The 15,211-nt window shown below is 41.1% G+C and overlaps 1 protein-coding gene across 1 annotated transcript in view; it reads left to right on the top strand.

Moving 5' to 3' along the window:
* The window catches only part of LOC112249551 (SH3 and multiple ankyrin repeat domains protein 2), a 214,725-nt gene extending 200,367 nt beyond the window's left edge, over positions 1 to 14,358 (top strand). The window contains exon 23 of the mRNA XM_042320848.1: positions 9,619 to 14,358. Within this exon, the coding sequence (XP_042176782.1) occupies positions 9,619 to 10,162 (544 nt within the window). The 3' untranslated portion in view covers positions 10,163 to 14,358. The remainder of the gene's footprint in view (positions 1 to 9,618) is intronic.
* The last annotated feature ends 853 nt before the right edge of the window (positions 14,359 to 15,211 follow it).

Genomic DNA, 15,211 nt, shown 5'->3' with positions numbered 1-15,211 from the left:
TATGGCGCAGCTGTATTTCTTTGGTCCTTAAATTAAACTGGTATACTTTTTTATTTATCACAATTTTCTTTGAACAATTTTGGTCTTTAATGCGGGGCCGACAGACAAGTTCCTTACCTTCTCCCCCTTCCACTTGTCTCAGTTGGTCAATCAGTTGGTTGTAATTTGAATAGAGCAGACATTTCCAGATACTTTTGCTAACTGCACATGTGACATAATTCCACCAGTCATATTTATGATATCATTTACAAAGATTATACAGTTGTCTTTTTTTCATTCAAAAATGTTTTTATCAATTAGTATATTTGACTTCAGTCATAATATTTCTTGTAATATTTGTTCTGTCTTTTCTGGTGGATTAAAGTGCAATTGCAACCAGCTTTCTATGGCTTGTTTTAAAAATAGCCATATTTTGGGGGTGATACATTTTTCAAATAACCGAAAGTGAGAGGTAGTAATCTGAATAAAGGGCAAAAGCCCATTCTTGAACACGGGGTAAAGCCATTCTTACTAATCTGCTGGAGAACCAGTTTGGATTTAAGTATAGCTTTTGTATGACTGAAGCCTTTAGTGAGAGGTCAAATGCTTTAATATTTAATCATTTCTGCCCTCCGAGTTCATAAAATAAAGTGGAAATAAAGTGGAATATTTTTTGCTCATATAATAAAATTTAAAAACAAGTCATTATGTGTAGGCAGGGCTATAAGTAAATAGGTAAACTGGGATATGAAAAACGAGTTAATCAGGGTGATTTTTCCACATATAGACAGGTATTGTCCTTTCCATGGTAGCACGATCTTATCTATTTTTGCTAACTTTCTATTAAAATGTATTGTAGTGAGATTATTTATTTATTTCAGGTTATGAATACTTCTCCAGTGTTTGTAGATCTGTTTTTTGACTAGGTATGAGTAAATTATATGGTGATGGTTTCCACTACACCTATCCCTCCAATGGACTGACCAGAGCTTCCTTCCGCTATATTGCTTACAGCTTTCTGGTTCGCCACAGATCTGCAAACACAGAAGAGATAGGTGCTAAGGAAAGGTTGGAGGCGAAGGTGTTTGGGACTGGCATATTCTGTCCATTTCAAGCTGATTGATTGGAATAAGTTGGACCAATGATATTGACTGAGTTTTCCGTAAAACTTGTTATATGAAAAACAGATACACTACTTAGTGTAGGTTAAAGGGAAAGATGGCACTGTACTGTATAGTACAGCCTGAGGGAAGGGTAGAGATCATATAGAACAGTTGAAGTGAGCAAGTGTGTGAGGGATTAGGTAGCAGAAGGGGCAAGGTGTCATGTAGCTGAGCACATGGAGCAGATGGATATGAAAGAGAGGGTGGCCTATATTCTCTCTCCCTCTCTCTCTCTCTGTCTCATTCTCGGGCCTTCCATCTCTCTTTATTTCTCTGTATCTTTCTCTTTCTGTCTGTTTCTTTCTGTCTCAGTTTCTCCCCCCCTCTCTAACTTAGACAGGTTCATAAGAAACAGTCTCTCTCCGTCGTCAGCGTTGAACGCTACGACATGAGTGATTTGTTTTTCCTCCTTTTTTAGCATTCTTAAATGTTTTCCTTTTCACTTTTAACCCTGTCTGAGGTTCACAGATTAGTGCGCCGGTGAATGAAAGGAGTTGAGGCCTTGAGGCCTGCTGGAGTGGTGTCAGCGGGGGGCGGCATGTGTGTGTCAGGCCTAACCGTAGTTCAGTGTCATCACAGTGTGCACATCCACATCACGTGCCACCTCCTTTACTAGGCCACGGTTGCATAACATATCCGAGTGTGTGTGATTGTGTGCGTGAGTGCATGCAGGCATTGGTGCATGTCTGAGGGTGTGTGGTGAGATGCAGAAAGAGTCTCATGACTGTTTTTGTGTGTGTATGCGTGTGTACAGTAAATGATATCTATAATGGTTCAATTCACTGCACTAAGTTGGAGCATCCAGTACTAACTCTGTAGAAAATGGCCCAGATGATGTTGTGTGTGCTCTCTAATGACACGGTCAAAGCAGACCCATTTATACACAGTAAACCATTCAGCTTCTGGGCTATTACATCTACTATGGAAGGTTGGAGCGAAAGCTTGGTCATTAAAGCAAGCAAGTCAGAAGGTATCATTTCTACTTTCATTGCTGGATAATGTCTGCCCATGTGTGGTCCAGGGTGTGTTCTGCTCTGTCACAGTAGGGTATTGACATCCTCATCCCTCTCCCACCTCGTCAGCATGATGGTATTGATTGTGATCACAAGTTCAACAGCAAGGTATTGTTCAGTTAGAAATGGATCAGTGTGTCAGATAACGAAGCATCGACTTCTATAACTTTTATAAGTGCATTCATGGGGCATGTGCAGTTCATGGGCATGCACAGTATATGTGAAATAGACCAGACTATGACTGTTAGAGGAAATTATGAGATTTCTGTTCTGTGAAGTGAATTTTTTAAGTCCCATCTTCCCAAGCAGGTTATCACGTTGGAGTGAGTTGTCAGTTAAGAAGGACAGATGTTCTTTCTTCACTACATTTTGTCAGATTTTGTGTTCCACTTTTTCCCCCTTTTTGTGTGTGTGTTCGTGCGTGATAGAGGGTTTGTGTCTCTCCGTGTGTTTTGTTGTTGTCTCATCTTTTCATGTGTCCTCTGTTTCACTCCATCTCTCACTCCATCACGACGACTTCCTGTGGAAAAGCTGGTGCTGAAAAAACAAGCTGTAAGTTTTACCCATGGTGCAAAGTGCTACAGGTCCAGAGGGTGGACTGAGTGCTTTCACATTGGCCCAATTCCATTTGGGACAAATAACGCCCTTGTGTTCTTCACTTCCCCTCCCTAACTTCCCTCAAGTTTATCCATATAGTACGAGGGAAAGAAGGGACAACCAACCCGGGCACCAAGGGCTGCTGTGTCTTCTGGTTTTGTCCAAACTTAGGAGTGTAATTACAGTATACAGTGGCAAGAAAAAGTATGTGAACCCTTTGAAAATGCATAATTGTTTGTGAGTTATTAGTTTAAACAGACTGTGTTTGTCTATTGTTGTGACTTAGATGAAGATCAGATCAAATTTTATGACCAATTCATGCAGAAATCCAGGTAATTCCAAAAGGTTCACATACATTTTCTTGCCACTGTATTTAATGACTTCTACACATATATTAGTCGACGAATTAGCAGGCATTGCAGCCCTTCAGAGCCCAATCAGTATGGAACCACAGAAGGAAGTTTAGAGGTGGAATTGAATGAGGGTGTTAATCTGAATGGAATGGAGCATAGTTGTGTTTGTTTTGGGGGGAGGTGATGGGTTTGCCCTGTGTGTCCCTGCTCTCACACCATGCGTCTCTTCATCCATCTCCCCATCGATCCATCACTCATCTCACCACTCCATCTGGTGCTGCACAAATCTCTGTGGTCTGTGGGGGGCTGATATGTACACTACACACTACACTGTTCCTAAAAATGTAAATTTACATTAGATTGCAAACCAGATCTAGGTTCTCTCTTCCGTCCCTCTAGTGTTGTGTCAAGCCCACTGCATGTTTGTGTTAGGTATATATTTTTGTGAGTCGAGGATACTGTGATGCTGAAGCCAGATGGTCAAATGGTATTCTTCTGGAATGAACTGCTGGATATGACAGTAATAATCACTTCATAATGATTCATCCCAGCTGTGCTGACCTCAAATACTGTATAATCCTCTTCCTCGATATGTTACATTGTTGTTCTATGTACAGTTCAACTACCAAAAGGTGTGTGTGTGTGTGTGTGTGTGTGTGTGTGTGTGTGTGTGTGTGTGTGTGTGTGTGTGTGTGTGTGTGTGTGTGTGTGTGTGTGTGTGTGTGTGTGTGTGTGTGTGTGTGTGTGTGTGTGTGTGTGTGTGTGTGTGTGTGTTTTCCTGGTTATCTACGTTCTTCTCTTAAACAGAGTCTGTCACTGTTACTGTTTTGTTAGACTTCAGTGCGGCTTTTGAAATTATTACCATAGTCTGCTGCTGGAAAAACGTATGTGTTATGCCGTTACACCCCCTGCTATAGGTCAGGTGCCACAAAGAGGGACTTAGGAAAATTACAATTGGCTCAGAACAGGGCAGCACAACTGACCCTTAAATGTACACAGATAGCTAACATTAATAATATGCATGTCAATCTCTCATGGCTGAAAGTGGATGATAGATTGACTTCATCACTACTTGTTTTTGTGTTGACAAGCTGAATGCACCAGGCTGTTTGTTTAAACTACTAGCATACAGCTCGGACACCCATGCATACCCCACAAGACATTCCACCAAAGGTCTCTTCATAGTCCCCAAGTCCAGAACAGACATTGTGAGGCGCATAATTCTACATAGAGCCATGAATACATGGAACTCTATTCCACATCAGGTAACACATGCAAGCAGTAGAATCAGATTGAATAAACAGATAAAAATACACATTATGGAACAGCGGGTACTGTGAAGAGACACACACACCCAGGTACAGACACACGCATACGCACACAAACGCTAGCACACGCACTCTACACACACGTACATTGTAATATTGTTGTGTGGTGGAATTATACATTTTGTATTGTAGATATGTAGTGGTGTAATAATGTTATATGATGTAGTGTTTTATCCTTTGTTAATATGTTTTGACCCCAGGAAGAGTAGCTGCTGCCTTGACAGCAGCTAATGGGGATCCCCTAATAAATACAAATACTGTATTGTGAACCTTAGAGGGAATGCCAGCTGAAATATGCAATGGTGAAAATCACATGTGATATATGGTTATTTCAATTTAAATGAATTCCCCAGTCAAATACTGTTCACTGTTTAAATGTTGAATGCCACATCCAAATGACAAAGTGTTTGTACCAATGATGTATATAAATCCTGAATTGAGGATGCTAAGTATTGGCCATTAAAAGGCTTTGAAGTCACCCATATTGGCACTCCGCAGGAGCTGTCTTCCATAGGAATGAAAAGGACAATATTGCATGTAAATATAATTTTTTGTTGTTGTACTGTGGACAGTAACATTAGCAGTCTAAAAAAAAAGTAGATTTTAAGGATTTGAAAAAAATATTATTTTTTTACTATGTTTAGCTCACATAATATAATTGAAAGTATGTATTAAGGTGTCTAATATAATAAATGTGTCCAAAGTTAATGTAGTTATTAATAAAGGCATTTCTATAGCTTCCAAAATATTTTTTTAAATGGTGAGGGAGTGCCAAGATGTAGGCACGGAGGCTTCAACACAGCGCCCCCTACAGTTATCTAATGTACAGTGCATTCGAAAAGTATTCAGAACCCTTGACTTTTTCCACATTTTGTTACGTTACAGCCTTATTCAAAAATGTATTACATTTTTAAAATTCCATATCAATCTACACATAATACTGCTTAAAGACAAAATGAAAACAGGTCTTTAGACATTTTTACAAATGTATAAAAAATATACACTACCGTTCAAAAGTTTGGGGTCACTTAGAAATGTCGTTGTTTTATAGGAAAGTGGAGTTTTTGTCCATTAAAATAACCTCAAATTGCTCAGAAATACAGTGTAGACATAGTTAATGTTGTAAATGACTATTGTAGCTGGAAAAGGCAGATTTTTTTAATGGAATATCTACATAGGAGTACAGAGACCCATTATCAGCAATCATTACTCCTGTGTTCCAATTGCATGTTGTGTTAGCTAATCCAAGTTGATGACTTTAAAAGGCTAATTGATCATTAGAAAACCCTTTGCAATTATGTTAGCACAACTGAAAACTGTTGTTCTGATTAAAGAAGCAATACAACTGGTCTTCTTTAGTATCTGGAGCATCAGCATTTGTGGGTTCGATTACAGGCTCAAAATGGCCAGAAACAAAGAACTTTCTTCTGAAACTCGTCAGTCTATTCTTGTTCTCAGAAATGAAGGCTATTCCATGCGAGAAATTGCCAAGAAACTGAAGATCTCGTACTACTCCCTTCACAGAACAGTGCAAACTGGCGCTAACCAGAATAGAAAGAGGAGTGTGAGGCCCCGGTGCACAACTGAGCAAGAGGACAAGTGTGTTTAGTTTGAGAAACAGACGCCTCACAAGTCCTCAACTGTCAGTTTAATTTAACATTTAGGCCTATTTCTATTTTGCCCTGTTTATCAAAAGTGTTGGAAAAACTTGTCAATAATCAACTGACTGGATTTCTTGATGTCTATAGTATTCTCTTTGGTATGCGATCTGGTTTCCGCTCAGGTTATAGATGTGTCACTGCAACCTTAAAGGTCCTTAATGATGTCACCATTGCCCTTGATTCTAAGCAATGTTGTGCTGCTATTTTTATTGACATGGCCAAAGCTTTTGATATGGAAGACCATTCCATTCTTGTGAGCCGGCTAAAGAGTATTGGTGTCTCTGAGGGGTCTTTGGCCTGGATTGCTAACCACCTCTTTCAAAGAGTGCAGTGTATAAAGTCAGAAGATCTGCTGTCTCAGTCACTGTATGTCACCAAGGGTGTACCCCAGGGCTCGATCCTAGGCCGCACGCTCTTCTCAATTTACATCAACAACATAGCTCAGGCAGTAGGAAGCTCTCTCAATCATTTATATGCAGATGATACAGCCTTCTACTCAGCTGGCCCCTCCCCGGATTTTGTGTTAAACGCTCTACCAAAAGAAAATTGGTGTCCAACAAGATTTCTCTGCCCTTAACCTTGCTCTGAACACCTCCAAAACAAAGGTTATGTGGTTTGGTAAGAAGAATACCCCTCTCCCCACCAGTGTGATTACTACCTCTACGGGTTTAGAGCTTGAGGTAGTCACCTCATACAAATACTTGGGAGTATGGCTAGACGGTACACTGTCCTTCTCTCAGCACATATCAAAGCTGCAGGCTAAAGTTAAATCTAGACTTGGTTTCCTCTATCGTAATCACTCCTCTTTCACCCCAGCTGCCAAAATAGCCATGATTCAGATGACCATCCTAACCATGCTATATTACAGAATATATAATTTATAGATCGTCAGGTAAGGGTGCTCTCGAGCGGCTAGATGTTCTTCACCATTCGGCCATCTGATTTGCCAACTTATAGGACACATCACTGCACTCTATACTCTTCTGTAAACTGGTCATCTCTGTATACACATCGCAAGACCCACTGGTTGATGCTTATTTATAAAAACCCTCTCAGGGATCACTCCCCCATCTGAGATATCTACTGCAGCCCTCATCCTCCACATATAACACCATTTCTGCCAGTCACATTCTGTTAAAGGTCCCCAAAGCACACACCTCCCTGGGTCGCTAGTTTTTTCAGTTCACTGCAGTTAGCGACTGGAACAAGCTGCAATAAACAGTTAAACTGGACAGTTTTATCTCAATCTCTTCATTCAAAAACTCAATCATGGACACTTACTGACTGTTGTGGCTGCTTTGCGTGATGTATTGTTGTCTCTACCTTCTAGCCCTTGTGCTGTTGTCCGTGCCCAATAATGTTTGTACCCTGTTTTGTGCTTCTACCATGTTGTGATGCTGCCATGTTGTATTGCAACCACGTTGTTGTCATGTTGTGTTGCTACCATACTGTGTTGTCATATGTTGCTGCCTTAGGTCTCTCTTTATGTACTGTTGTGTTGTTTCTCTTGTCGGGATCTGTGTTTTGTCCTATATTTGTATTTATTTAATTTTTAATCCCTGCCCCCGTTCCCGCAGGAGGCCTTTTGCCTTTTTGTAAATAAGAATATGTTTTTAACTGACTTGCCTAGTTAAATAAAGGTTAAATAAAAAAAATAAAAAATGGTTGCCCTTAGTATGAAGATGCAATCCGGAGATCTCTTTAGCTATCATACTCTAATTCCACTGATTTCAAAACTCGATCCTCCAGAAAGTGGAGATCAATATTTATGCAGCTCCACTATATAATACATTAAAAAAGACGCGTTCGACAGGATTACCAACACAGACTGACCAGGGGAGCAGCGGGGTGACCAAGAACCAAATGGTCACTCTGAAAGAGCTCCAGAGTTTCTCTGTGGAGATGGGAGAACCTTCCAGAAGGACAACCATCTCTGCAGCACTCCACCAATCAGGCCTGGTATAGTGGCCAGGTAGAAGCCACTCCTCAGTAAAATGCACATGACAGCCCGCTTGGAGTTTGCTAAAAGGCGCCTAAATGACTCTCAGACCATGACAAACAAGATTCTCTGGTCTGATGAACCAAGATTGAACTCTTTGGCCTATATGCCAAGCGTCACATCTGGAGGAAACCTGGCACCATCCCTACGGTGAAGCATGGTGGTGGCAGCCTCATGCTGTGAGGATGTTTTCAGTGGCAAGGACTGGGAGACTAGTCAGGATCAAGGGAAAGATGAACGAAGCAAAGTACAGAGAGATCCTTGATGAAAACCTTTCTCCAGAGCGCTTAGGACCTTACACTGGGGTGAAGGTTCACCTTCCAACAGGACAACAACCCTAAGCACACAGCCAAGACAACACAGGAGTGGATTTGGGACAAGTCTCTGAATGTCCTTGAGTAGCCTAGGCAAGGCACGGACTTGAACCCGATCAAACATCTCCAGAGAGACCTGAAAATAGCTGTGCAGCGACGCTCCCCATCCAACCTGACAGAGCTTGAGAGGATCTACAGAGAAGAATGGGAGAAACTCCCCAAATACAGGTGTGCCAAGCTTGTATAATCTTGAGAAGACTCAAGGTTATAATCACTGCCAAAGGTGCTGAATACTTATGTAAATGTGATATTTCCGCTTTTTTTATATACTTGGACAATTTCTAAAAACCTGTTTTTGCTATGTCATTATGGTGTATTGTGTGTAGATTGAAGAGGTAGCTTGCTTGTCTGTCTTAGCTGGCATGCCTGCTGACAAGGTTGATAGACTTTAGAAAAGCAAGCAATTACTAAATGTACTGAATAAGACTCACATTCCTTTAAATCTTCTACCCAGATTTGAGCAGAGATGCAAAGAAGCATATTTAGTTTCTTTAAAAAATACATCAGGAGAATACAGACAGCTCAAGAGGTATGCTTAAATATGCTGAAAAATAAACATATTTTTTACACAAAATTAAGTAAAATGATTATGGCTCTAGAATCAAGGAAAAAAATGCTAAATATGGAAAGCCTTCTTGTTAAATAGTAGACTGTAAAATACCAGTGAAGTAAAGGTTTAGGTAAAAATCCACTTACAACACTGCACCCTAGTGGCTCTTTCAAGTATTTCAGTATAATTCTGTGCTTAGATCAGTAAGATATTGAATGTTCATGAACTTTGTGTTTATTTAGAAAGCTCTAGGTGAACCCCACTTCCACACCAAGCCTCAGCAGGTTTACCACACGTCAAGGTCAGCGAACACTAGCCAGGTCTGAACACACACACACCCAACCACACACGTATGCTGTAGTGGGGGGATGTGAGTCACATGTGGAGGGGGAGGAGTCTGCTTCTTGGCGGAGGTTTCTATCTGGCCAAGTTTCTCTAGGTTGCCATGGTCTCCTTTGGTTGCTATGTTCTGATCATTATGGTCTGGACTCGTTTGTACAGCCACTCTATACCATAGTTCATCACTGTGCCATACATATGTTAGGTTCTCATGATCTCTCTTTTCTCCCTCTCTATTTTCTCTTTCTCTCTCTGTCTTCAGCTCAACAGCCACAGGAAGCCAGCGGAACTCCAGCGTGTCTTTCAGCCTGCCCCCCTCCTCCTGCACCCCTCCTTCCAGCCTGCCCCCTCACCTCTGCAGCCCCCCGGACACCTCGTCCCTCTCCTCTCCGCCCTGCCCCTCTTCTTTAACCCACTCTTCCTCACCCAGCCTTAGCGACCTTTTCGGCCTGTCCACCCTGCCCATGGAGAATGTGAGAGGCTTCGGCAGCATGGGCGGTAGCCTTGGTGAAGGGTCCTCGTGCGGTGGCTCGCGCTCCCCCTCGCCGCTCACCCTAATGCAGGCCATAGCCACCTCAGGCAAGCCCTTTGCCTCCAAGCCCGTGGAGCTGTGGAGCAAGCTGGACGTGGCCGACTGGCTGGACAGCCTGAATCTGTCGGAGCATAAAGACGCCTTCCTGGACAACGAGATCGAAGGCGCCCACCTGCCTTCGCTGCAGAAAGAAGATCTGATTGACCTGGGGGTGACGCGGGTGGGCCACCGCATGAACATCGAGAGGGCCCTCAAAATGCTGCAGGACAGATAAAGCCAGGGGGTGTGGATTTATCTGGAACACTCTCTCTCCTACCTGTTTTCCTTCTCAGTCTTGGAAAGTCTTGGACGATTTAGGAATCGGCCTCTGACTACTCCCTTCCTGCCTCGCCTCTGTGGCGTGTTTGTGTTTGATCACTCCCATTCTGCTTCCCGAGTATCAGGGGATGTCGGAATCCTGGAGGAACTGCTGGGAATAGCCTGGAGAAAGGCGGCGTTCCCGAATCCAGAATGGAGAAAGAGTGGAAAGAATCCTGCATCTTTTTAGGGATGCTCACAATACAAAAGACCACACTTTGGAATACTCTTGAAACGTAGCCCTCAAACACTTTGAAATACTGATAAAAATCAGTATTGGAATACTCAATCCTTTTTCAAGCTCCCCCAGCGCGGGTGTTTGAAACCAGCTGAGCTGGTTGGCACTCCTTTTCTATCTTTGCTAGAGTTTCTTCAGAGAATATTTCTTCACTAGAGTAAAACCGTGGGTTATGTTTATGGATGTATCTGACGTTGTAGAGACATTTGAAAAACAAACATTTGAAAAACATTAGAAACGAGAACCTTTGCAGAAATGTTTAGCTGAATCCTAAACCATATCATTTGCCACACACACACACACACACACACACACACACACACACACACACACACACACACACACACACACACACACACACACACACACACACACACACACACACACACACACACACACACACACACACACACACACACACACACACACACACACACACACGGCCTTCTCCTGGGGGAGAAACATAATGATGTGTTAGTCACTCTAATGCATGGCTGGAGGGGCTCCACTGTAGCAGGCGCCACTGTCCCCTTCACATCCCTGTTCACTGTGGAAGGTGTGTGTATTTGCATTTTGTCAGAGACACGTTTGTGATGTACGTGTGTGTGTGCGCACGCTGTGGGAGGTTTGTTAAATGTGTTTTAGAAAGACATGAGTGCAAGGCCTAGATTCTGTCAGCCTATTCAAGGTGTATATTGCATCTCACATTCCAGTGTTCGAACTTGTAAACAGGGCTCCATGGGATTTATCTTAATGCAACTCCATACAGCCAATGGCAATGTCCGTTTTAGGTATAATGCTGGGAGCCGCTTGTGGATTTGACAGCTCTAACACAGTTCCACCTCCGACACCACAAAAACAACAGCTACGCGGGTGTTGGATGGCATGAATCTGATAGAATCTAGCCCTAAGTGTTGGCATCATGTGTGTTGTCATCGTCTTCCACACACTTGACAGCGACCCCGACAGGAGTGGGATGCAACCTCCCTACACCCTACCGCCCAACCGACCAATCTCCCTTCAGGCCTATAACAGAAATAATCCACCTATCACAACAACTTGGGGAAACTCCATTTTCTGCCACAATATCGCCATCTCTCCTCTTTGTTCAGCCATCTTTAATCATTTCTAGTTATTGAGTGATTCCTTTCGCAAATCAAACATTGTTTTTATTTTAGTACCAGTGTGTGCTGTTGTGGTATAGGTGAGGGCTGTATTTTCTTTGGTTGACATAATGATTCTCGGCGAGAATTTGAAGACGCCCACTTTGAAAGGATGAGAGCAAAACGGACGTTACTTCGTGGTCTCTGTTAACGTAGGACACTGTGGTTGACTGTGTGCTTGTTTTTAGACAGCTCACCTACAGTATACTGTGTAGTGCAGGGGCCAAGAATAATAGGAATAATGTGAATTCACTCAAAACTCAAAAATGTGGGTTCCTGAGTGGCGCAGCGGTGTAAGGCACTCCATCTGAATCCAGGCTGCATCACATCCAGCCTTGATTGGGAGTCCCATAGGACGGGGCACAATTGGTCAAGCCTCGTCCGGGTTAGGCCGTCATTGTAAATAAGAATTTGTTCTTAAATTACTTGCCTAGTTAAATAAGGTTACATTAAAAATATATATAATAATAATAAATCCACTACCCAGACATTCACACAATCACCGAAGAGGATTTAAAAAAAGATTTATAGGAACGTTTACAAAGTTTGTGTATAATCAGTGTTTGCATCGCCGATGAATCACAAAACGTAATTATTGACAAGAAGAGGTGTTAATCCTATCTGGTGTTTCCAGAGGGAAGAAAATAGGTGTGACACAGCAGCACTGACCGAGCAGGCTTTAGATGATTCATTTGGGTCCCTGTTCATTTGAGAATGAGAGGGAGAGTCCTCAGTAAACACTTTACTTAAGCATGCAGGTACAACCATTCTGTAAGGCTTGCTTATAAAACGTTATAACGTATTACTACTACAGGCTTCAAGTAAAAGTGTTACTGAGTCATTTTCTCAACACCAGTGATAAGCTCTCACACCAATGAGCAGGTAGAACAAGCTTATCTTCTAATCAGAAATCCCATCTGACAGCCAATCAATTGTCTCCATCCCTTTTCATGAAACACCAGGACTTCAACGTTAATATGAGAACTGCTGATAGGTGAGTACCCAGGAAGTGTTTGGTGGCATTGGTTTGAAGTAAATTGAATACATTTATTGCATTGAATGTGTATAAAGGAATGATTTAAAGAAAAGAGTACATCTATAGAATAATGATATGTATAATATTTCTAAAAAGGTTTCGAGAGAGAATTTCTATGAAAGAATATGACCATTGCATCCACCCTCAGAACTTATTTCCTTGTCACTTTACCCCTGTTTTGTGTTTGGATAGTGCCTCAAATAGCTCATTATTCTCTACATAGTGCCCCATTTCTGGCCTTTCTGCCTCTGAACTAGATTATAACTACCACATAATGCACTGCAAAGAGAAGTGTGGAAGCCATGTATTCTACTGTACCCAGATTACCTATATATTATAACATATCACTAAAACGTGAACAGTATGTGTGATCATTTGAGACATTATCCATGATTCCATCAGTTCACAGGGATGTTCTATGAACATAACCATGATTGTTTGGATTGTCTGCAATTTAGGGTCTCCTGTTGGACCAAAAAAAAAGCTCCCTTGGTGAGATTCCTTTCTCTCGCTCCCTGTCCCTGTGTGCAACAGTATGATGATGAAGGGAAGACAAAGGGATGATAAAATAAAAAAGGGAATACCAGGCTGACAGAAAGAGAGGACCTGTAGGAGTTTTAACGCTGCTATAATCCATTCATTATTTTAAAAGAAACAACAAGAGTGACATAGAAAAAAAAGCACAGTATTTTTTATGATTATATAGAATTATATGGAATTTTCTAAAAGACATTTGGAGAAAAATGTGGTTTGCCAAAAATATATATATATATATATATTTTTTTTTATATATATATATATTATATATAAATATGAATTAATAGAAATTAATATTATCAGATTTATGAGGAAACTAAGAAGCAATATTTTTACTGAATGGATCTCCTTGGTTGTGGTTTTTCCCAGTCTTAAGATGAACTATCATGATATATCATCACCTGTTGATGTTATGAACACTGATAGCTGGAGTGGACAGAAGACATTTGTCCAATCAAAATGTATTTTATACACTATCCTCTGGCCATCACCTGCCTATCTTGAATATTGTAATTTTTGACAATTCCAATCACTTAGTCTGTGTATAATGTGTGTATAAATGACTGAAACGCTTTAAATGTATACATAAGCTCACAGTCCACTGGATCGAAAACTGTCCCGATGACACTTTTATGCTCAACTTACATAAGACATGTACAAAAAAAGACTAGTTGTGACTGTTGACTTCATGGAAAAAAACAACATATCACTAAGCTAATTTATTTGCAGAATTATAGAACTGAGTAGTCGTATTAAGATGCTATACAAACCATCACTGTGTGACTATAAGGCTATGCTACATAAGGACTGGCGTGGCTCACTATCATCACAACACAGTCCTTCACTTAAACATCGGCAACGATTTTGATACTTTTGTTATTTTCTCTTATGATTGAATTTTTTAATTTTATTTTTTATTCTACATAATTACAAAGACGTTTCTGGCTCTTTGTGTATATTTGTGTTCATGTTCCATATGTTGTAATTCTGCATACTTAGAGTCGACTATCTAATTATCAAAATGAAAAAGAAAGAGAAGTTCCTTGTAACTGCACTCTTCCTTCCCCCCAAATCCTCAATACTTCTTGTATGGCAACCAAACAAAAGTTACTGTAAGAAATAAATATAACATTGCACTATGGTTGTATTCATTTAATTCCTGATGTGCCGATTTTTGTGTTTCAAGCGTCTTGCTTTCTTTAGATCCGTCTCGAAGGACCATGAAAAAAAGCACCACCTCCCAAATCAACAACAAGTTATCCCAGTCATAACACCACTGTAATGGGGGTCACGCTGCCGCTGACAGTATACTGTAGCCTCTTCACGAGCACTTACTACTACACGTGAACACCCTCTTACTACAAATGAACACCCTGTCAACAACTGCCTTATCAAGGTAAGCCACCGAAAAACTAGCAATTTGATAGCACGGGAGGTGGCATTGCAAGTGAGGTTAACCAATTCAACTCAGTTGCACTTGTTGGCAGTTGATGTTACTCTTCAGTAACACAGACCCCAAAGCAAATCAGGGGGAGAAAAATAGGTTTATTCAAAGAGGACAAATCATAGATGTTATGTTGGGAGTTAGATGTTCATTCTCCCCTGTCCTCGGTGATTCTCTCCACAGGACAAAGGGACAGGATGTAGTTTTATAACCCTACCCTAACCTGTGGTTGACTAATTAAAATTCATTGCAATTCAACTTGGCCAATATTCAAATAACAAGTATCCTATTTCATGCTCAATAAAAAAATTTGACCAATGAGAACTTGCCTTGTAGCTATGAGTCCCGGACTAAAATTCCTCCCATGTCTCTTAACCATTGATCATTAATCCCCTATCACAGAAAAAAAACTATTTCCATTGATCGTTAGTACTCTATTGACCTTTAGTCCTCTTGAACTTTCGTACTCTATTGACCTTTAGTCCTCTGCGTGGTGTATTTATCTTCAAATATTCTTACACACTAGCACTGTTTTCAAATAGTTGTTG

The sequence above is a fragment of the Oncorhynchus tshawytscha genome, linkage group LG04, assembly GCF_018296145.1.
Source record: "Oncorhynchus tshawytscha isolate Ot180627B linkage group LG04, Otsh_v2.0, whole genome shotgun sequence".
Taxonomy (NCBI): domain Eukaryota; kingdom Metazoa; phylum Chordata; class Actinopteri; order Salmoniformes; family Salmonidae; genus Oncorhynchus; species Oncorhynchus tshawytscha.
This window is presented reverse-complemented; position numbering and strand designations above follow the sequence as displayed.